This window comes from Hippoglossus stenolepis, chromosome 10 (genome assembly GCF_022539355.2).
Source record: "Hippoglossus stenolepis isolate QCI-W04-F060 chromosome 10, HSTE1.2, whole genome shotgun sequence".
Lineage (NCBI taxonomy): Eukaryota > Metazoa > Chordata > Actinopteri > Pleuronectiformes > Pleuronectidae > Hippoglossus > Hippoglossus stenolepis.
Genome location: NC_061492.1, coordinates 8,040,415 through 8,064,407, shown reverse-complemented (window position 1 = coordinate 8,064,407; position 23,993 = coordinate 8,040,415). Strand labels below are relative to the sequence as shown.

At 42.6% G+C, this 23,993-nt stretch overlaps 2 protein-coding genes across 3 annotated transcripts; one reads left to right on the top strand and one right to left on the bottom strand.

Moving 5' to 3' along the window:
• The first annotated feature begins 621 nt into the window (after positions 1–621).
• Positions 622–4,204, top strand: ypel5 (yippee-like 5). 2 transcript variants are annotated; one of them, XM_035167576.2, is made up of 3 exons: positions 622–806; positions 1,954–2,115; positions 2,226–4,204. In XM_035167576.2, the coding sequence occupies exons 2-3, from the start codon at positions 1,975–1,977 to the stop codon at positions 2,448–2,450; spliced, it is 366 nt and encodes a 121-aa protein (XP_035023467.1). In that variant the 5' UTR covers positions 622–806; positions 1,954–1,974; the 3' UTR covers positions 2,451–4,204. The 2 variants fall into 2 exon arrangements, with proteins under 2 accessions (XP_035023467.1, XP_035023466.1); XM_035167575.2 differs by having other exon boundaries at positions 626–806; positions 1,949–2,115.
• Positions 4,205–6,516: 2,312 nt separating this feature from the next.
• On the bottom strand, positions 6,517–18,517 carry lclat1 (lysocardiolipin acyltransferase 1). The gene is made up of 6 exons (XM_035167574.2): positions 18,155–18,517; positions 12,920–13,087; positions 12,306–12,504; positions 11,551–11,697; positions 9,834–9,950; positions 6,517–8,953 (listed from the first exon to the last, which is right to left on the bottom strand). The coding sequence occupies exons 2-6, from the start codon at positions 13,085–13,087 to the stop codon at positions 8,430–8,432; spliced, it is 1,155 nt and encodes a 384-aa protein (XP_035023465.1). The 5' UTR covers positions 18,155–18,517; the 3' UTR covers positions 6,517–8,429.
• Positions 18,518–23,993: the final 5,476 nt, after the last annotated feature.

Sequence of the window (23,993 nt, the reverse complement as noted above, 5' to 3'; positions counted from 1 at the left end):
GCTTTGCAGATAGTCCGACCCTTGGAATCGAGCGACGAGTAAAACAGCAAGTCATCTCGAGTTATCAGATTTTGTTTATGTCTTTTTTTTATGGTTTATAACATTTTGATATGTTGCAACAAAACAAGTGCATTTATCAAAATGCTATTACTGAGGGAATTGACTGTAAATTGTAATTGACTGTTACTGAGGGTTGGACGGAGCTGCAGTTGAACATGAGGCCACTCATATTCTTTATCATGACGGCAAATCACAAAACCCGACAACACGTAGGAGAACACAATCGCAAAAAATAGAGTACAAGAAGAAATCACAATCAGTGATGAGCTCCAGAAGTGTTGCGTGGACTCAAACACTTCACCCTCCCCTCCACCAGCACAGTGGTGAGCAGATGATGAGTGAACTTTCATTTTTGGGTGAACTATCCCTTTAACCGCAGTTGCACCATTTGATTTCCTTGTCACGTCCACGGCTCGTTTCTCGGCTGCATTTCCATCAGTGGATGTTTGATTCCTCCACCTGCTTTTCAGACCATGACTCAAACACACTCCCCTCGTGTATTTTATCCACGTGTGTAGGATCCGCTCGGCTCTGCTGCCCCCTGGCGGAGCTGCGCGGGCAGGACGTCCCCCCCCCCGGCCGGATGTTGACAGTAGCTCGCGCAGCTCAGACAGGAACAGCTGGAAAAGAACAACAAAGGCACCGACGACGACACAAACTGCAGATGTTCGTGTAACACGCGCCTCGTTCGCCCGTGACACCGCCGCTGCCGGAGACACTTCGAGCCGCCGACTCCGACCCGACAGGTGAGAAGCGTCCGCGGCTGGGAACGCGTTGTTTTTACCCTCTCGCTCCTAGCTTGTTTTCATTAGCACGGCTAGCTCAGAGGCTAACTCAACGTTAGCTTTGTGTCGTTGGTTAACTGAAGAGCTAACTGCGCTAAACCGCGACGAGAACCAGCCCATGTCCTCCATCTCCTCTCCCATTAGAACCAGTCCACGACCAGTTTGGACCAGGAGGAGATTCAGCCTCCCTGTGAGTCGTGTTATTCGAGTATTCGTCATGGACAGCTTGTATTTTCAGAGCTGCCATGTTCAGTCAACACGACTCGGGACACAACACAGTCCAGGGACATGAAGTTCTGGTGGAAGTCCGAGCTGCTGTAGCAACAACAACACGTCGAGATGATAATGATAATAAAATGATAATCATGTCAGCTCACAGTTTTTGTTTTATTTAAGTTAAAGGCTTTAAAGTTATATTCCTGTAGAAAAAAAGAATCTGTTAAATATGACAACAGCTGGTTTACTTCAGTTGACTGGTGGCAAACACTTCAAAAATGATTCTGATGTCATTCAATCAATCAGTTAGACTTTGTGTGTTCTTTGTCTTTCCAATCCATTTAATTTCTTTCACACAACGTAACACAGTGTGCTTTACAGAATACAATACCCCACACACACACACACACATCCACACAGAGCAAAACAATATGAACAGGAACTGAGCCATCGCTGTCACAACTGTCTTAAATTTGAAATAAGAAAGAAATAAAGAAATAAAATGATAAAGATTAAATAAATTCTATGAGGATTAAATAAAACTATAGATAAGTAGTAATATATTGCTGTGAAAATAAATACGTAAGTAAATTATTGAATAGTAAATTAAATAGCATAAATGGAGGATCTGTAAAACAGTCTAAGGTGTATAAATGAATAGATAAACAAAATTCAATTAAAAGCCTGAATAAAAAGAGTTTGCTTTTTGCTTTTATATTTGATTATTGGAGTAACGTAGATAAAATCCTGCATCACTGGATGTTTATATGGTGACGTGCCTGTCTATCATAATGCTGTCTTTGAAATATATCCATTTATGTGTAACTTCAGTTTTGACTTCACTTTCCAACAAAACAATGTTTGTCCTTCTGTTTCCCCCACATTAGTTCAGTCATTTCCCAGAGATCTGACAATGGGGCGTATCTTCTTGGACCACATTGGCGGAACACGCCTCTTCTCCTGCGCCAACTGCGACACCATCCTGACTAATCGCTCTGAGCTCATCTCGACGCGTTTCACAGGAGCCACAGGCCGAGCGTTCCTCTTCAATAAGGTACAGTGAAAAGCCATGAAGAGAGATGGATCATACACCCAGGATACAAACATTCAGTATCTCATTCCTGGCGTGAAAACCCATGCGTGTGCTTGTGTCAAACCCTGCAGGTGGTGAACCTGCAGTACAGCGAGGTCCAGGACAGGGTGATGCTCACCGGCCGGCACATGGTGAGGGACGTCAGCTGCAAGAACTGCAACAGCAAGCTGGGCTGGATCTACGAGTTTGCGACCGAGGACAGTCAGCGGTACAAGGAGGGACGCGTCATCCTGGAGAGGGCGCTGGTTCGGGAGAGCGAGGGCTTCGAGGAGCACGTCCCCTCCGACAACTCATGAGCCCCTGAAGTTGAAACCAACTTGAAGGCTCACTCCTGTGCACTCCTGTCCCTCTCCTCTACCCCTTTGCCCCTGTGCTGCATGGCGCCACCTGCAGACTTCGTGCTCAGTGAAGTGATGGCTGACCACTCCCCCTCACCCTCAATCCCCCCCCGTCTCTGGCCCATGACCTTAGACCTCTGCTGATTAGAAAATTGGCTTCGCTGGATCTATTCTTGCTCAATAGGCTTCTCCCAACAAATACTCCCTGATTGATGTGTCGCAGGGTACACCCCCCATCCCCACCCCTCCAGAACAGCAGGGGACACTGTTGTAACTTCACTTGTTAAGTGTTCATGTACGGTCACACAGTCTCATCATCGCTGCACACGGCATGCTCCACACTTTTTTGGGTATAATAGTTGAAAACATGCACGATAATAGACATCATCAGTCACTGGTTGTTTGGTTTACTTAGATAACCTGGAGGCGTTAGAGACGAGTGTGTTCATCGTTCTCACACTCGGGGCAAAGCAACCAGCCCAGTTCTACACTGCAATGTTAACCGAACCACATTTCTTTATTGAGGCTTGTCCTTCTGTGTCGTGAACCTGGTCTCTCTCTGTATCCGTCATTGGTGAGCCCCAAACACAGTCAAGAGAGTTAGTTGCCATTTCTGTGACCTATTTTATTAGCCTTTATTGTACCGAATGTAAAAGTGTTTCAAATTTCTGTTCTCATCCAAATGATACAGCACAGATTGATGTCATGTGTAAGTATTCATTGTAGTGTTTGATGATGATGATGGGCAGGTTTCGTGTGATGTACCATTGTTTTGATTGACATGACATTTTTGGGGATGAACACAAAGTGGCTTTAAAATGTCCCTATTCTTCCCAGTTCATGGTGTGGAAGTGAGCCCCTGTGCACAGTAGAAAAATCGTAGTGTTGATCCTGTACAGAGTTCAACCAATCAGCGTCTGTTACTATGGATTCTGTGCCTGTGTGTCTTCAGCGTGTCGAGCGGTGACGAGCCAACGGGGCCTCAGGAGTAACACAATAGAGGTTTAACAAAGAGCCCATTCTCTATCACAACACAGTTTTTGAAACGACAACAAACCAAAAACATCCTTTATAATCCTGATATTAGGGCACATTGCACATTACATTACAGTGCAGAGCTTTAATGGACTAACAAGTCTTTAAAATCTGCCCTGTGTCCCTGCCCCGATTTTATACCATCGTTGCCCTGTGAAGATTTCAAAATGTCACACTGTTAGAAAAAAAAGAAATCTCACTTTTCCTGACATTTGAGGTTATTTTTGGAAGCGGGTTCGCAGCGCTGCATCGTGGCCCTGGTGTAACATTGTGCCGTTTCAGATGTGGTGAAAGCCCACAGGCATTACCGGAATGGAACAGCCTTCACAAGTGATGCTGTTAATGCTTCTCCTCGCCTTTGCAAGGTCATGTGAGAGGGTGCACGTGTCATTTCTACACTAAAACACAGAGAGGAAGCTGACACCATCCATATCAGCAAGTCAGTGCAGTGTTCAGTCAACGGCCATGACAGAATATAGTTACCACTTATTGTTCACTTTTAGCGATTGATTTTATTCGATTTACTCTGTTATTATTTTATTGTCTGATGCATTTATCTTAGCGTATTTTTTTCCTGATTGGAGGTTGAAAGGAAGTTGTTTTCTTGTATGGCTACAGAAGGATTTTCTCTGGTGTGATTTCTAAATAAAGATGCAGTCTTGCTGGGTTCAATTCATCATGGTTGTGCTTGTTTTGTAGCTTTCTACACACTTTAACGATAATTATTATACATTTTCAAATGATATACGTTGTCCTACAAGAAATTTGTTCTCAAGGTAAATCAGATTTATAAACTTCGTGTTTGGCCTGTGGGTGGCAGCAGAATACTGAAGAACAGGATGATCTCTGGACGTTTTCCCATGGAGGCATGATGCTGAGTCCCTCGCCTGCCTCTGACGTTAGCTCGCCTCGCGTGGTTCGTGGAGCTTCACTGCAGGATTGAAATAGAAGGATGTTACTCACTGGGACGGAGAAAATGAATGAAATCTGATGGATTATTTAAAGTCAAATAAATGCCCTATTAAGGCAAGAAAACAGAATGAGCAGTGAGGGAGAAAATGTGAAACATTTGTGACCAGCAACACATCACATCCAGACTATAATCCTGTTTAATCCCACCTACTCTGCACTCACTGTGAATCACCCACCATGCAGAGGTTTGACTGCATTTTGGTTTATAAATAGGCAATGACGTTTCAGCCCTAATCCACCCACTAATATTGCAGTGCTGCCACGGAGTTATTTATAGCCGTGATCCTGTTGGAAGGCCTCTTTGTTGGTGTGTCTGTGTCACAACGGTGAGATCAACAACAGGTCTGCTTCTCTGCAGTCACTCCTGCAGGCGCCCTGCGCCGAGCACGCAGCACTAAACTTAGCTCGCACAAATATGAATTAAGGTCATTGAACAAAATAAACTGTCCCGGGTTATTTTAGTAACCAACAGCAGTTGCTTTCCTTTTCCTTTTTTTCTCCTTTGCCAGGGATCTAAAGGATTAATGGATTGAGGAGACTGATGTTTTTATGAGCATATCCAGTGCCATTTAAATGCCGGACATGACTAGAGGCAAAAAGGAGGCTCCATCTCCAGAGAACTGACTGTCCTGCTTCATAATTCATAGTAGTCTCGGACTTCGTCCCTGCATAACCTCAGGGTTGTCTGACGTCTTTATTGAAAAAAGCCATATGGTCAGATAAGGATAATGACACCGTCCTGTTGATCCTATTAGTCTGCATGCAATTGGAAAGACATGGCACCAATCTGGATGTGGCAGTCTTTTGTGTGTGTGCTTACAAGGAGACCTATTTTTCCACTACCCTTCAGAGACATCCAGTCCTCTCGGGACATTCAGATTCTCTCAAGACGCAAACCTCCGGCTCTGATATCCAACTAGTCTATTACTAAGCTCTGTCTTTTGGAAACAAATCAAACAGCAGGAGTACAACATGAACTAGTGAAATGATGGCGTCTGCGTCTTCCTTCCACCCACTATAGAACCCATCAGAGCAGATTTGAAGTGTGTTCAGATACAGAGGATTATTTTTGATTGAAGAGACCAAAAAAAATCACTGGGAGCATAATTGCGCCCTTAATTGGCCCGTGATTCATCACCATCCCCAGTTATTTTAGTTCACCCTCACCTTTTTGTCTTTCTCCGATTCCACGTGATATCACCATCACACCCCCACTCTCTATCCCTCCAGGAGAGGAGCGATATATAGAATGTAGAAATAAACTTCTCTCATTCCCCTCCACTCTCTCTTCACACACACACAGAGCAGTGACATCATTCTGTCAGCAGGAGAAAATAGCATGCTTTCCATTGACATCACTCCACATCCCGTTGCTAGGAGACAGGGGAGTCAACATTAGTTACTATGGCGACTGCTCTTCACCTTCAAAGCTCCTGACCTTCTTCGTCGTCCGTGGAGGACAAGAACATATTTGTATGTGTGCACGCAAAACAGGCAATGAAGACTATACTCCCTGGTGTTGTGTAACATGAGCGTTCAAGGTCTCGACTCAGCCGCTGCAGCGTAGGGGTTGATACAGTAGATTAAAGCAGTGACGAGAGAATGCGTGAGATGACGGGGCAGCAGCTGAGAGACATATTGTCAAACTTCCTTCATAAAGTCGTGACAACACACTATAACGTGTCTAACAGGAGCCGGGGACCCCTAAAGGTCCTTGAGGGGGTTCCGGGAGGGTCCCAGGCAGAAAGGGAATCATTTATCTTCACTATAATTTCAATCATAAGTAACACACTGAGATAATGTATAGGACTATTTTGGTTTTTGGAGTTTGCTACACTTCCTGTAATAAAACAAAATGTTTGAGAAACAAGGGTCGATAACATTTAAACTGATGATACCATCAACCTAATGACAGTGATATGAGCTATTACATCATTTACCCAAAAGATCAGGTGAGTTGTCAGGCGGTAGTCGACATTTGCAAAAAACTTGAAATAACAACGTCTGGAAATCCAACTGAATTGATACAGTTTATTTATTCAGAGATATATATATATATATATATATATATATATATATCTTCCTTTCAGAGACGGACTGACAACAGTGTCCACTGTGTGTACCTGAGGACAGTGACTTTAATGAGGTCCAGCATCAGCAAGTGATTGTAAAATGAGCGACACAAGACAGCACAGGTGAACAGATAAATCCCTTTCTAGCTGAGCGTGTGTTGAGGATATATGGACAGAGAACAGTGTTTGGTAAACTACAACATGCTGCTGATAAGTGTTTACAGCTGATCACAGTGAATGAAACCAGCCCCTTCACATGAACTACAGGAGCTTCAGATTCACATAAAAAAAGGAAAACGCTTCAGACACCTTCTATATAGTGCGGTCGATCATGAAAGACGATTATATAACAAACTAGGGTTGAAATCGCGAGCTAGATCACACACTGCACAGTGGCGGTGAAACTGCTAAAGGTCGTCAGAGACGCGGAAGTTCCCCGACCCCGAGAATTAACGTGGTTTGAGACGGTATCGAGCTCAGTGGTAGCAGGAGTCAGTGGCTAAAAGTGTGGTTGAAGCACCGCTCCAATCTTGTTTCAATTTCTGTCCTTTTTTGGCACAATTGGGAGACGCTTTCTCAGCTGTCACTCGCTAATTGAGTTTAGCAGGCGCATCAATGCCAGTCCTCTAGAGAGTGACAAAGGCAGAGGTGGGCATTACAGGGCTTTTTTGGATTAGGATGAGTTGAGGGCCAGTTTTCCACTCCAAGTCTGGTCCTCTGTGCCACCCTGCACATCGAAGGGTAATGTTGTCCCAACAGGGCATTCTTCCACCCCAGCACCACCCACATCCTGCCTCTGCACGGCATCCCTTCATTCCTAGAAAGGGCACAAAGCTCATCTGCTTCTACGCTTATCCAGACGTAACATCTCAGTCAGATGTTTGATCTTGATGAGTCGCTGATTACAAGCGTGGACTCAGTGGAGCTGCAGACGAGCTCGTCAGTGGTGAGTGAAGCTACACTCTCTCCTACTACATTCTGTTTGGTACTGTTTTACATCGCGTCCGCTTCTCTCACCTTTGGCTTTTATGCGCAAAAGCTACTTGAGCAAACAAGCAGAATTATATATAAGTTTCAACATATTTTTTTAAAGTGATAAACAACATCACACAAGTTCTTTCTTATGACTACGTGGGAAATTCCATTCCCCAATTTGTATAAAAGGGCAGTTATACCCAGTAAAGGTAAACAGTGGTACATATATACCTGTATACACCTTGATAATTCTCTAGGAATTGTACCCGTCCTATGATGGATTCATTTAATTAGTCTCATCATACTCCCACTAACTACAGTGCTTATTTGAAAATTGGTTAATCAAGTCATCACATGTACATTTTAACTGTACTATGGCTCTGTTCCATATCTTATGAAAAATACAAAATAAAACCAAGGGCAACACAGGAATAAAAAAAAAAGTTAACAGGACATGGCAATTGTATAAAAAAAAAAATTACTAACAACAATATTCCATGACACATGTCAACACTGAGGTTCTTCGACAACAGATACACCAACAACAAAATAACAGATAAAATGCACAGACAGCAAGCGAATCCACTGTGATTATACAGGAAGAGAATTACAGGGCAGTTGACACCATGTATGATGGAATTCTTGAACCCAACACAAATTTACATAACATTCCTCTTTTTTTTCCTTCAACAGAAAGATGAGATCTTTCCACTGAAGCCATGCAAACTGCAGGTGAGCACATACTACTCCCTTTCTAAGGCATGGAGTTCTGACTCCCTCTAAGGGATCCTCTAGCCCTCTGGACTGAACACACCGAGACAATGGAGTCCTCAGCGTCCTCGCCAAGCACATGCCACTGACCAGTCAATCCAGTCTTCCATCTTCACTGCATCTTCCCAGCCATCTCCTTTTTCTTGTCACCCACATCAGCAGCCATGGACTTCCAGTATTGGTGGCAGGACAACTCAAGCAGCTCCAGCCCTCCAATCAGCTTCTGCTGGGCCATGTACACTCCAACCATGACCACGAAATAGAGCCTGAATGGAGCCCACAGCCACAGGCCGGTGAAGCACAGAGCGATGAAGCTGGTCCAGTACAGCAGCGAGGCGGCTTTGATCAGAGCCACGCGCAGCTCCGTCTTACAGGGTGGCACACGTGCGACACCTTCTCTGTCGAAGGCCCGGGGCTGGCTTGAGTAGAAGTCGCGGAGACGGACCTCCTTCTCAGCCCAGCGGTCTCGACACCAAGACTCTAGGTCTGATGAGCCGGGCAGGGAAGACACTGGGTAGCGGCGGACGTGGAAGTGGATCTCGCGGGGGAAAAGCCCCAGGATCAGGTGGCGCTCTGTCTGGGGGATGTTCTTAGGATAGGCCACTGTGATGTCATGAACGGCATCCAGATTGTCTCCTAAGAAAAAGGACACAATTTCTTAAGTTTAGTTAAATAAAAGAACAGCAGAACTTGATTTTGACTCCAAGACTTCCCACTTTAAACAGTCCCCACTTAATGTGAACTGTGTAGTTCCAGACAAAGACATGACACTACAAGGAGACTTCATATTATCCCTTTTCACATCCACACTGGTTATTCAACTGTGCTATTCAACTGAATGGAGAACTGAATGAAATATCAAGTGTACAGGACACCTGCCAGCGCCTGCTCCTGTACAGCTCAGGTCTATGATGGAAAAAATAGAGCTCAGAGGGGCAGACTGGACAAAGACGACATGTGCAGCATGTCAGTCAGCGGTGCAGAGAGCCCGAGAGGAGAATTCGCTAAGTCTGATGAAATCATAATGATTCACAGCACCTGCTTGGAGAGTTAGTGCCATGCTCAGCATCCAGGGTGGGTGGGGTTCGAGACGGCGAGACCAGAAGTGGTATTTAAGAACTCTGGACGACTGCCATAATTGGCTCATAGGGAAACATGAGAATCCCAGGGGTGCTGTAACGGCTGGCAGGAGGATGAATTATAGGTCTGAATCTTTGAATAACAGGTATGATCCCTCTTCTCAAAACAGCGTCAGTGGAATAACTAGTCATTATAGTAACATGTCAATTTCCCCTGGTTATGCTGATGACGCGTTTCCATAATTATGACAGGCTTTGTGCCCTACTTATTCTTTTTGCAACCAAATCATTCCATTCATCAAAAATAAATAACACAGCACTGGTCTGTCGACAACACTGTTTGTTGCATCACCATCCACAACATTTTTTGCAGATTTTTAAGAGGACCATTGTCTTTACAGGATTTCAGAAAAGTGTTGATGTGGATCCCAGCTGACCTTTTCGCAGTCTGTCCACAATGAAGGTGAATCCAGTGGTTCGTGGATGCAGCACATACTCGAATTTTGGCAGGTTGTTCTGGGCAGCAAACACATCACTCTTTGCTCTTGTGTTTTCTGCAGGAGACAGACACAGTGATAAATCTCAAGAAGACACAATCACCAAGTCATACATTTTCACAAGTACATTGTGCTAAAAATGTTTTCTGTTCTCACTAGGATGCAATCAGTAATTGTATATTATACGATTTACATTACAGTTACAACCTAGTAAAACTATTTAACCCTTATACCTATATTAGGGGGTAAAAAATTCCAATACAGATATGTTAAATAAAAAGCAATTTGGCAATGATTCCTGAGATGTTGATATTAACACCTTGTGACTAAGAAATGTAACTGAGGCTTGATATTTTACAGTTTAACCATAAAGTTAATTATAAACTACTAAAAAGAAAACAAATATAACCGAACATACAGAACATGAATTAAGAAATGTTTGGGGTAAAATGTTAACGAATGCACATTGTATACAACAGCCTGACACTGTATAGAAGTAAGGAACTAAAACAAGAGTGATACAATCACAAAAATAAGCTGGAAAAACAACGGGATGTGACTTCATTTATGAAATACATCCTCCAGTGACAAATACTTACACATTTGTAAAAACCAGAGCGGTACATAAACACAGGAAAGATGTGTGTTTATTAACCAGACATTCCTCAGGAGCTAGTTGCGGGAACATGTAAACTATATCATGACTCATTAATCATATTATGTAACAAGCAGCTGCTTCAGACGCACAGAGGTAGTATGGAAAGACCCCTGCTGATCAGGCCTCTGTTCCCTCGAGGGGACGTACTGAACTTGTAACTCTTATGCAATCTTTCAATCAATTAAGTTTGTAGAGGGTCTTAAGTACATCCAGAACCTGATCCTGAAGCTGGAGGCCTGCGTGTGCAGACTAACATGCTTTAGTTATGCAACATGCCAGAGTTACATGCTACTTTTTAAATTGTGTTTGTAAATCAGTTGATTATAATTCTGTTAATTCATTAGGACCAACTGGCACACAGTCACTGGCAAAGAGGATATTAGGTTAGATCCCACAAGAATGAATTGTGAAACACAGTGATAGCGTGAAACCTTTTATTATCCGAGACAGTTGTCATACCGTGAAGTCTCCTACAGTTGCAACCCTACTCAGAACATACTGTATACATAACGCCACAATAAGCCCAGTGGTTTAAGAGACTTAACTGCAGACGCAAGCTCGTGCAACCACACGCGCAAGTACAAACGCAACATCAAAAGTGAAAATCTTTTAAAGCCCTAAAGCTGCCAGCCAATTATGATGTAACAAAACTGGACCCCCTCATGACATCATGAGAGGTCATGACATCATGAAATGTAAAGAGAAGTTAAGCTTCCCCTAGAAAAGCTGCTCTAGACTCTGATTGGCTTAATTGTGATCCAAAGGGGCTTTGGACACCAAAGATCAGAGCATTCCTGCAGAAATGACTGTGTGGGGTGTGTGTCAGGGGATTTGACTACGTCTTATCACTTTGAAATTATGTTTGCGCAACAGTGTCAGGTGTCAGGCCACACTGAGCTCCATAAACTGGCTGGTGGACTACACATTCTGAGAATAACAACTGAATTGTGAGCAAAGTGTTGCAGGTATGGATGGAGCGATGCGTTTTTGACTTCTCACCAGTGAGGTCTGTGCCTTCTGGGAACAGCAGCAGCTGCAGTGGCTCTCTGATGTCACAGAAGTAGTCCAGCATGTTCTCCATGTGTTTCTTGTCCGCCTCCCAACGACGCTGAATAAAGACAAAGCAGGCCACCTGCATTGCCCAGCCTGGAAAATACACACAGTGCATTGTCTTTATATGTGTGACTGATTACTTCTCATATTCAAGTGACTGTGCAACACTTTTTCAAGAATTGTCCTTGAGATCTGGGACATTTGCATAATGCTCTATGATAACCTGCTGGTGGAAATGTTTGCAGGAAAGACTAGAAATACGAGCCTCCAGTTGGAAGACGCCACTCAGTGCGGTTTCAGTCAACATACATTTTTTTTTTCAGACTTGTGAGGTCACCGTGACTTTTGACTGCTGAAATCTAACTAATTCATCTTTGAATCTAACTGAACATTTTGAATTTGAAGAAATTCCCTCAAGTTGTTCACAACAATGGGACATACACAAGCACCAAACACTTGTCGCTGAAGCGGAGCCATAAAAATTGCTTATTTTCTTTGCTTATATTAAACTGTCTTGTGTTTTCATATCAACATACTGAGTTTACATGATACTGTTTGTCTTCTATATTTCCACATTTGAATTATTTCCCCTCCTCTTTAATGTAAACTACTTTGAAGAAATGCTGTATGAAGAAAAGATTATATTTTAGTATGCAAAGTTGTGCAAGTTTGTATAAGCACGATGACAACTGTATACGCACCAAAGCCAGGCACAGCCTTGAGGACAGCCTTGAGGCAGATCTTCTCCATGCGGAGGTAGCTGTATCTGAGCAGACAACACCAGAGGAACATCCAGTCCAGACGTGTACGGTGGTTCATGATGATCACGCTGCGCTCCCCCGGAATGAAGCCATCCCCTGTTATCACCACCTTCACCCCAAATACCAGCTCCAGCAAGGCCTATATATAGCGCAGAGTAGTGGGGATGGACGGAGGATAAAAGATAGTAGTGTGAAGGGGGAAGAATGGAAAGAAGAGAGGGTAAGAGATAGAGAAGAAAGGGAATTTAAAAAAGGATGAAGAGGGAGAGAGGAGAGACTGGGAAGAGGAATGGTGGCAAGATGAATTTAAGAGAGAAAAGAGTCAGATGAAAATGAATAAATAATGCTATTCATTTTTGTAGCCACTGTAAACAAGATTTGCATATATTTTCTCAAGGGCAGTCTGAATAAATGAAGTGTACTTCTGACAAAAATAAACAGGGAAGGATAAATAAAGCTGGAGATGACGCATCTTATCGTGACTGTGTCAATTAGGTTACTTCAGACCATCTGGCACACACAGAATTAGGCTCAGTAAAGGCCAGGGTACACACCACAGGCAGGGTGAGCCAGGTAGCGACGATGCGATCGGTGATCCAGCGGTACCAAGCAGGAGACAGCAGCATGAGGGGCAAAAATGGGCCCAGCATGAATACACTTCCAAAGAAACTACCCAAAAACAGGGTCACCATAAAGTAGAGGCCCCGCACCGACACAGCCATCTGTGGAGAGATGAATGAGACAAGGTTAGTTGGAATATATACGTCACAGCTAAGCAAAATGTGAGCTGAGGATGGGGATACAAAAAAAATGTTAATGGAATGTATTCCTGTCTTGCTACTATGGAAAGGAGCTGAAGTGGAGCTCATCAATACTGAAGCCTGCTGTTCTGTTGTTCTTCCGACATATTTTCCCACAAACAGTGGAAAATCCAGGGCAGACATTCCACGCCAGGAATGTAAATAGGAGAATCTTTCTGACTGTGGTTAACAAATCGAGGGTGCGTGGTCACTAAATCAAGTGTGGCTGTGGCTTTGGAATGATTAACTCAACGTTGAGCTCAACCTTTGAGCCACGTTTTCTGACATAAATCTACAACAGCCACTCTCGGGTTGTATGCTGCCACCAAACAGTATTTTCAGCCTGTATGCATTTTTTTCCAGGAATTGTTATCAGTCCAAGTAACAACCTTAGTGCAGACTTCAAGTTCAAAATGTCAAAAACATGTTTTGTGAGGCCATCATGATATTGACCTTTAACCACCAAAGTCTACAGTTCATCTTAGAGTCACAAGTGTGTGTTTGTACCAAATCTGAAGAACTCCCCTAGTTATGATATTCACAAGATCATAAATGTGTAATGTCAGAATGACCTTTGACCATTAAATTAGAATCAGTTCCACCACGAGTCCAAGTGACCAATTTTGAAAGGATTCCCTGGAGGTGTTCCTGACAAGTTGCGTTCACAAGATCAAAAACGTGTTATGAGAGGTCATAGCGACCTTCGACCAAGAAAATCTAATCAGTTCATCCGTGAGCCCAACTGAATGTTCGTACAGAATTTGTAGAAATTCCCTCAAGGGGTTCTTCTCAACACGTCATGTTCACAAGAATGGGACGGACAGACAACCCGAGAAAACAATGCCTCTGTCCACTAACTGTCTTCGGTGCTGTGGCATCAATAGGGTAATAAAATTCAACTATAACCAACAAACTCTTTTCAATAACTTTTTTATGTAACAGGAATTTTCAACAAATGCTGCCAGGTCATTGTTTTAGTGACACAACCATAGATAGTTATCCTGGAGTCATTATAAGCCCATACACCAGTAGTGTCTTTGACACTAATGTACGCACGACAAGGTCATTTTGAAAACAGCTGACGTAACCTATTTAAAATGAAACTACTGTACACACACAACTGTATAGACATCAGTAACCTGGATGAATGTAAAAAGGGTAGACTGAATGCTAGTTAAGCTTTTTTGTAACAGTAACTGCCACAGAAACACCTCATGGTCATTAGATCCCTGAGGGAAGAGAAAACCAAGTAACAGGACCTTCAATTGTCTATGACCTAACAAATAAGTTTATAGGGGCTCATAGGGACATACCAATGGGGGATCAGTTGTCATTTCAATGACATCAGTGGTGACCTCTTCAGCATTCAATGGTAATATTAAATGTGGATTATATCCGTCTTGAAAATCCCTACATAACTGTGGTACACCCAACTGAGGTATTTTAACTTTATTTTTCCTGGTAAGGCAGGACAGGCTTGACTCTCAATGTCCTGTTCATCTTGTTGCACCTGCTTTGGCTGTACTTTATTAGTACATGAACTTTGGTGACCTCATGTAGTACATAGTATGGGATACATGTTCGGAAACATATCAAAAATCCAATGTTTTTATAAACAAAGACAAACACCAAATTTCACAAAACTTAAGCTTGGAACTACAACCGGATCAGTACTTGCAGGCGTAAGGTGAAGGTTTACAAGGAGAATTACAGCGAGTCATGATCTGATTAGCTCCCGGCCTTGCTGACGTATGGTAGTCGAGCTATGTCATCCAACAGGTGTTTTCTTATTTAATGTTAACAGTGATTCACACCTTTTCACCTCAATTACTATTATGATTGCACAAGCATTTGGTTCAGACTACCTGACCCCAACACTCCCATCGCCTTGCTCACGTCGACAACCTCTGTGGCACCGTGACGCAGCAAGTCTCACCAAAGTGGCTGAAGGTGCATTTAAAAAAAATGCAAGTCTGTTTGCGTGCATGTTTATGCTGGCAATGAGGGTTTAAGGGTTACTGGCTTTAACAACGGAAAATGTGAGGCATGAGACAGGTGAGGAAACAAGGCTTGCTCAGCACAGTTGCCACAATTAGACTATGTCCCCACGCACACAAAAGACACACCCTTGGGTGGCTGCTGGAACATTCAGAGTCAGTTAACACACGCAGCACAGAGGCATAACACTCATGGAGTAGGAGATGTGAGAATTGAATGGAATTATGAACATTAAAGTGTTAAATAAACATGTTTTTGTTCCGCTTGGCATGGGCACCAGGGACCGAACACTATTTACGTAAGGCATCCAAGGAAACGCTTTTGTTTTCATACTCCAAAGCTAGCACACGTTGTGAGTTTGATTTATTCCCATCCATCTGGGTTGGTTTAACATTTTCGCCTATGTAATTATCCTGAAAGCACTGCCGAAACACACCAGCAGAGGCAACACACAGCATACTCCCCATAGTCCAAGTCTGAATTCTCTGGCAATCATTTTACATTCCTCACTTTAAGCCAAGAAGAGCAGACATCCCAGTAGAGCATAGCAGAGAGAAGAGGTCAAGCATGTCTAGGCTAAACAATGTGCTTAGGTGGTGTGTGTGTGTGTGTGTGTGTGTGTGTGTGTGTGTGTGTGTGTGTAAGAGGATGAAAGAGAGGAAGGATGATGAAATAGATAATTAAACTGCAAACAGATTTAAGTGCAGGTCTATTTATTGATCTAAAGGGCACTTGGAAGAATCCAAATGTCTCCCAACTCGCCATCACCCTACAACGTCCACAACTCTTCTACATCCTCTCCATCTCTTTTTTTCTTAACAAAAAATACATAAAATAAAAAACAATATATGAAAATGTGTATGTACAAATATTTGGCAATGTTTGCTTAGATGCCATTATCAAACTATTATGACAAAGAAATTGTAATTAGGCTTCAGTTACGTGAACTTGAATTCAGAAAATAAACTAATGCACATCTTTCTGCGGCATTTTTCGTGGAAATTAACTTCTGTATGAGCAGAAAATGACAAAAACCTGATAAACAGCAAAACATTTTGCAAATCTCAGGTTATTTAATTATGTATTATAACTCCTCACTGTGTTTGCACAACTCATTGGCATTATAGAACCTTTGTTATGTTACTATTAATGAAAATTATATTGTGATAATCACTCATATTGTTTTATTGCCTAGGCCTAGCTTATACCAATATGTAAGTGAAAGGCTAATATCAGTCAATGCTGTGATTCACAGGCAAACGCGGCTCCAGAGGATCACAGAGGACACTTGCTAAAAACATGGTGTAAAATAAATGACTTTGTTTTGAGTCGAATTTGATGTCGGGACTTACGGACACTTAGATGACACCACAGGAGCAGTATGGAGGCATTTTATGGTTTTGTTCTGTTGTTTTTTACGTTTTAAGAAGTGGTTGCCATTTAGATCAATTGTATTGGATTTGGCTGCAATGCTGTTTACCCTTGGAACTCCAAAAGTGTCTTGTGGACTCAAACACTTAACTAAACATAATACAGAAGGCTTAACAGGCTGAGATGATTATCACCTCCCAAAGGAGATTATGTTGTAGGGTGTGTTTGTTTGTATATTAGTGTAGTTAGCAGGATTATGCAAAAACTACTGCTACATTACCACAAAACTTTAAGGATGCAGTAAGTGTCAGGGAGGAACCCATTCAGTTTTTATGTGGATCTGGATAACGAATTTTTTCATATCACTTTGCTTAACATTGAGAGATAAGGCTTTTCAACAGTTTGTTGATTTCTCTGGAAAATGACAAATGGATGGATTGCATATTTCCCCATTGTGGGACTAATAAAGGATTATTTTATTTTATGTAGATGCAAAAAAAAGCTGGCATGTTTAGAAGACTTATATCTATGTGAGTGCAATTTGGTGCAGGTCCAAATAAAAAAAATGGGTCCAGTGGATTTAAATGGGGTTTCATAATGGGACTGTTGGGCTCTGGCAGGGATGTGCACTTTCTGCAAATTCATTTGATAGGAGTGGAAAATCTGGTTTTCAGGAGAAACGTTTTGTTGACACTGTCCTTTAGTGACCTTCAAGCAGCCCCTAGGGATAGATACACTGTGCAAACATACTGAACACAGGTAGGGAAAAGTGTCAGAGTCTGACAATAATTCCAGTGTACACATAACTTTGCTCGTGTTTACGTCAACTTTTGTTGACCGAAGAATTACATATTGACTGATCTATAGATAAATAATGAGGTGCAGTGACTGGAGCCTCACAACCTGCCATCTCACCTAGTTCAACCACAGTAGTATTTTCTGTGGTCAAATCTGCCAGCATTAGGAAAAGCAGACTGGGTAAACCCACGTCTCCTAGATGAATAATCAAGAGCAGTTTTCCATTGAGCTAGGGTGGGGCAGCGAGAGAGCTTCGAGGGTTAGTTAAGGTTTAACACGAAGGAGACTACTTGCACAAACAGGAAGATGTGTACATAATAAAACTTCCTGTTAGCATTGTAGCCTGGTTAGTTATTGACATGGCCTTCAGATGCAAATGAGTGACAGCTTTAAACACTGAGCTGTGATGGGAGTGATCAAGACAAGCGTGCAGAGCAAATGTCACACAGTTTACATCATGCGAGCTTCTGCACCGTTAAAACGTGAATAACTGCGACTTTAAAACTTAGCACAACTCAGCCATAAGTTGCACTATTCGTATAAAATAACGTTAGTGTATAGCATTCGCTTGGGTGGGGGGGGGATTAGCCTGCATTGCTAACGGCTACCCGGGTAATCTCTGCCTGCAGCGCGCGTATTGTCAACAACAACCGGGGCTGACGAAAACAACAACAACGTTGATGCTAACAGAGCAAAACCCACAAGGCAACATTTAAAACACAAAGCTAGCACATGTTAGCCGGGGGTAATCCTGCTCAGTTAGCAGTCGCGCTAACCACAGTGGAATATCCTCTACATACCGTTGAATGACAACACACCCACCTTTTCGGTTTTCCTCCAAATGCACAGTTTGCTTGAGGCGCGCGAGCTGCGTTAGCTCCTGTTAGCTCCTGTAAGCCGAACCGCTCGGTTGCGACATAGCAGCTCCGCCACCTAGCTAGTTAGCAGCTTGCTAACATGAGCTAAGCTAACTAGCAGAGGCTTATTTAAAAAAATAAAATAACAACCGCGTTACTGGTCTTCAAGGCGAAAACTGTTGAATATTAGCGGAGACCGTCGCGGGCCCGCGGTGACTTCGCTTTCTTTATGTTTCTTTACTTTAATATCACTGCAGCTGAGGTGTAGCCGCCATGCTGCTCTGCTAACGCAACCTGTCACCTCCTATCGCACCTTACACCCAGGCGCAGACAGGGGGCGCTGTTTGTAGAAGCTGCAGTAATGGGGAAACCACAGAGGCAGAATGAGCAGCAGCAGCAGCAGCATGTGCCCTCATTTTAAAGAATAAGTAGATTTCACACACTGATAGTGGCTGAGGTCGTTTTATTTTTAGCTGTAAGTATAGTATAGTATAGTTGGAGTCGAGGGGTGCAAAGGGAAAAAGGCAGATAACTCTACTCATGTTCCAATGTTGAAGTATTCACATCATTTTCTAATATAAAACTAAATTTGACTCTTTTTATTATCATTATTGCAGTTGAATTAATGCCTGAGCAACAATGCATCATATTATTTTTAATGTGATCATTTTCACATTCAATTATTTACATATTTTAGTCATTATCTGCCACTTCTTAAGCTGCTGGATGGATTTTAGGCAATTCTTCCCCTCAGAAATGATGTATTGCAAAAAATGTTTGTATTTGATAAATAAATAAGAATAAATGAAATAAATAAAACTGTTGCTCTCAAATACATTTTGTGGACAATATTTCCAATCAAAATGTCACGGAGAAGAAGAATAAGGCAGGACGAAATGGGAATAATCAAGCAACGTAACTTTTTTAAACTAGGCTAGAGTTTTAGTAAATCATCCAACTGACTTATTACAACACTCTCTGTCATGTCAATCATAAATAGGCTCTTTTTTACAGCAGACAGTTTGACATGACACAGCAGGAAAAGCATAGGTGTAAAATAATGAAGTTAATCACTGCAGAGAATGCAGAATGCAGAGAATGTCCGCATGCCATGAGCCCATGTAAGAAGGCACCAGGAGATTATCTGGAAGATTCACTGTGAGCGAGTGGGTGGATTGATGAGGTTTCTACAACAGATGCAAAACTGAACAAAAAGAAAACAGGTTTCCCTGGATTAAAAAGAGCCGGTGTCACTATGCTATAAACAAATACAAGCGATTTCCACAGCAGCATTTGCACCTTATGTCCTGCCTCCTGCTCTACCCAGATGCCACACCTCACATGAACGCTCCCGAGATTTTCTTGTTTTTGTGGATGCGTTGGACCCGGTCAATCTCCTGCTGATTTCTTCATATGATAAAGTCAAACTCCAGAAAATGTCTGGGCTCAATTGTCTGCCCTTTATCTGAAGTTTATGTCTGAAAATGGTAAAGTGTCAAGTCAAAATGTCTGCTGTGAAATAGGCCAATACAGGTTAAAAATAATAATAACACTTTATTCAATAGCACCTTTAAAAACAGACAAACTTTGACTGCAAAGCAAAATGCAATTGCGAGAGAAATAACAATTGGCAGGAAGCAACGTGACAGGAAGGCCAGACATCAACACTGAGGTTTGTCACATACAAACTTGATCACATAAAAGCAGTTAAGGGACAATAAATATAATTAAATAAAAAGGTGATAAGAAAATAATAAAGAAGACAATAAAAAAGATGATAAAAAGATAATTAACAGCACAATAAAAAAAGAAACAGCACAAGACTACAATACTACACCAAGGAGAAGTTCATCATTTATACCTTTAGATTTAAAGAGTGAATAAGCTGTGAACTTCAAAATGTGTTGTATTTATATATGCAGAGCGTTTAAACAACACCTCGACACCTCTTTTCAATATTTGCTTGATAACTAAGAGCAAAGAAAAAGGATCTGGTGCAACAGACACATTTCAAACGTGCACATTAATCAAATAAATATCTGTATTGGTCAAAAAGTGGTTTTGGGCTCTAATGAGAGACAGACATACAGATTGCAGGTGACAAAAATATAACATTTAACAAATATGCTGCTATTTAAAGCTGACTGTAAAATGATGATAATTGTTTCATAGGTGATGACGTCAGCAGCTCGGCAACTCGTGTACCACAGACTTTCCGAGTTGCTGGACCAACTTGTGATGGCGTTCACGAGAATCTTCCCAGTCGGGAGCTGATATTTTCGATCATTCAAGACCCCACCCACTTCATTTCAGGAAGTTAACCTCTGCTGTGGCCTAAATGTCTGCAAACACTTAGAGCTACACCTACACTATACTTGTAAGTACTTGTTGTGCGCTCAAGGGAGCTTTGCTCACGTTGCAGTGCTCCACCCCAAGATCCCGGGGCTGCTAATCAGTCAGAACTCGTTCAAACGTCAGGGCCTGGTATTGACCGAGTCTCCCGACATGGCCTTTTAAAGTAGTGTAAATCCCAGCATGTGTCATATGTTTCTCTTACCCACCGTCATGAGCCGTTCTACTGTTACAAATTACCTCAGCATTCAGTGATGTGCGAGTGCTCGGACCGGTCGACGTGTCTGAGTGTATCCGAGCATGCACATGGACTGGGTTGGGTGTGTGTGGCTGCGTGTGCGTGGCTGAGTGAGGTAGACGAGGACTGACAGACAGGGGTAAAAGAGAGAGAGTGCACTTAGTCAAACTCAAGACTTTTCCATGACCTGCTCCCTATGGCATGCACTCTATCTGAGCGACTGAGTGAACTGTATAGCTTTATCAGTATAAACTTCTCAAGGGTCAACGCATCACTTCAGAGGGGATCGGAAAAACTCTGCACCGAAACAAGCTCTGATTTCTTTTTTTTTTTTTTACAGTTTGATGCCAACTCACCTTCAAAAGTGAAGCACATCCCCATGATTAATGACGCTTGTCCGAGATAATTTGGCCAAAGCAATATGATCAAGCGCTCCTAATCATACTACCTTTAAGAATTCCAAATATCTGAGCCCTGCGGTAAGAATCACATTCGCTCTAATCCACCAAAAGATAGAAAACATGCTCACTTAAGTTATATTCACTGATAGAGACAACACAGGAGGTCGGCCAAGTTAAATTCAAGTGAGCGCTCACATCCAATTAGCAGATAAATGCAGGGACCAGCGAGGTTAATTCTCGTTGGACATGCCGTTCCACTTATGTAAGTCCATGAGGGAGACAGTGACTTTTTTCGGGCATTGTTTTGGTTTATTTTGAGACTATTTTTAGCCCCTTAACAAGGCTTTATTGAGAAAAGAACTCATCCAGTTTGCTTTTTTAAAACATTCTTGCCTCTCATGAACTTGAGCTCCTTTTCTTGAACATTCAAAAGAGGCCACGGATGATTTAACTTGTCTTTCAGTGAAGTTCCTTCTCACACTGACATCACATCTCACCCTTGCACTTGACAGCACCTGACATTCCTGTCTTGTTTTTCTTTTTTTACTGTAACTGGTTTTGCATCCTTTATCTCCGTCTGTGTGTTTCCGATCCTGTCTCCCTTTTCTTTCTCCTTTTCCAGCCCCGGTCTCGAGGCAATAAGGATTACAGTGGCGGGGCCATAAAATGTCTATTTATACCAAAAAACGGAGGAGCGGCAGCCTGTGGCTTTGCACATTAACACACAAAAACTACAGTACGAGGCAGACGTGTATTGATCGAAGCTTTAAAAAGCTGGAGGATGAGATGGATACGTAGCTGGAGATCACCGTGTTAAATACAGAACGAGTCCCAGGGTGATCAGACTCATCCATCGAAATATGTGCAGTTGCATTATGTCCTCGAAGGCCGGTGTGCAGACGTGCAGTTTGGCATTCAGTGTGTGCCTGAGTCTGATTAATTGTGAAGTTGAGGAGGCTTTGTTGTGAATAGCAATCATTTCAGCTCAACTGTTGCTGGATCTCACGTGGCGCTGTGAGGACAAAAAATGATTTGTCTCAGACTTCTGGAGCTCCGACGCAATCCCTGTTGCTCTTGATGTCATTTGGAAAGTACAGTAGTCCTGAGTTGTAAAATTTTTATGAGGGCATCATAACACCAAGCAGGTTCCCAAGTGTCGTTTATGCCGTGGCTGCATTTTACCTTATGTCACTACGTCTTATCTACATTGGCCACCGAGGGAGACATCCAGTCTGGGATCTGTGATTTACCCACGTTCCCCTGTAGGTGTTCTCTACCTCTTCCACATCCTTCTTTTTCCCTTCCCCTGACTCCTTCACCTTCTAATCCTCCCTGTTGTGTGCTTCTCAGCGTATCTTATTCTAGCTCTTCTCCTGTTGACAGTGCCAGATATGTGTCTACGCTCAGTGGGCCGTCTCCAGACAGGTTATAAATAACCAGCAGAGTTTTTTTGCTCCATGTCCTGAGAGCTCTGCTTTCTTCTCACACTTGAGGAACCATGGGAAAAGAATCTTTCCCTTACGCACACGGCGCTCATAATAACAGACACGGTTATACATGAAACCTCAGAGCGCATGCGGCCTGTTTGCACACTTTGCACAAACACACAGATGCGGTTTTGCATGCACACACAGGATAAACCTTTGTGGGGGCTTACACAATAAGGTTGCAGCACTAAAATAGCAAGGTTATAGGAACAAGGGCAGTGTTTATGATGAAATGTTAACTTAAATTACATAACCTGCTCTGTGGGAATGCAGAGTACATGTCTCCTGTCATGTAAGTATGGGAAACTCGCTGAAACAACAGAACGGGATAAAAGTCTGGGACAGCGAAAAATAGAAAGAACAAGAAAACAAGGATATTGGAGAGAAGGGTAAAAAAAATGGCAAAGGAGTGGAAAATGAGTTCAGAGGATAAGCATTATTTTTCTCCTCCTGACACTTAAGACTAGAGGGGGAGTGGGGGGGGGGTTATGTTATGGCACATGCAGGGGTTGGTGTGAGTTTATGTGTGGAGGAGTGACAGTGAAACAGTGTTAATGTGGACTATAGTTGGGAGTCGGGGAGAATTCAGGGGTTGGCAGGTCAGACTCCGCTGACACACTGGGATCAGCGATGGGATTGTTTCCATCGGAAAGAATTCCAAGAATGAGCGAGAAGAGCTATCAGTGACTTCACTCAGAGGACCCTAACAACGGTTTTAATACATCGCAGGCGCGCACGCTCTCAGAGATACGGTGCCAACAATGGTGTGCCAGACACTCTCCTTGTTCCCGTATGTCACAGAGAACCCAGAGCTACTTGTCCTGCCAGTTGCAGAATGAACGCTGTCACACGGGACCACCAGGTTGTTAATGAGCAGCTTTACAGTATAAAGACTTTTACACAAGAGATAAAGTGGTTAAAATCTAGAGTGACATCAACCACAATGGGGCACATCCATATGGGAATGTATGAGTTAATCCTCGGAAAAACTTGATGACAAATCGAGAATGTTTCCTTGTAACGTGAAACAGCCATGACTAAATAAGCTATCGAGTTTAAACTCAGGGGAGAAAACGTCTGTAGGAGTTATTTATTTAGATTGTAATGGAGTAGTTTGGGGAAATATGCTTATTCATGCTTCTGCCGAGAACTGCATAAAAAGATTGATAGCGGTCGTTGGTCCGGAAAATATCACGTTTGAGCCAGTAGATGGTGGGTTTAGATTATTTTATAGTTAGAGTTAAAATGCTAATGAGTTTTATATGTGTTGATAGGAACATATTTTGCCTGATGTTGTCTCAAGTTAGACCCCTGGTCTTTGGCTTC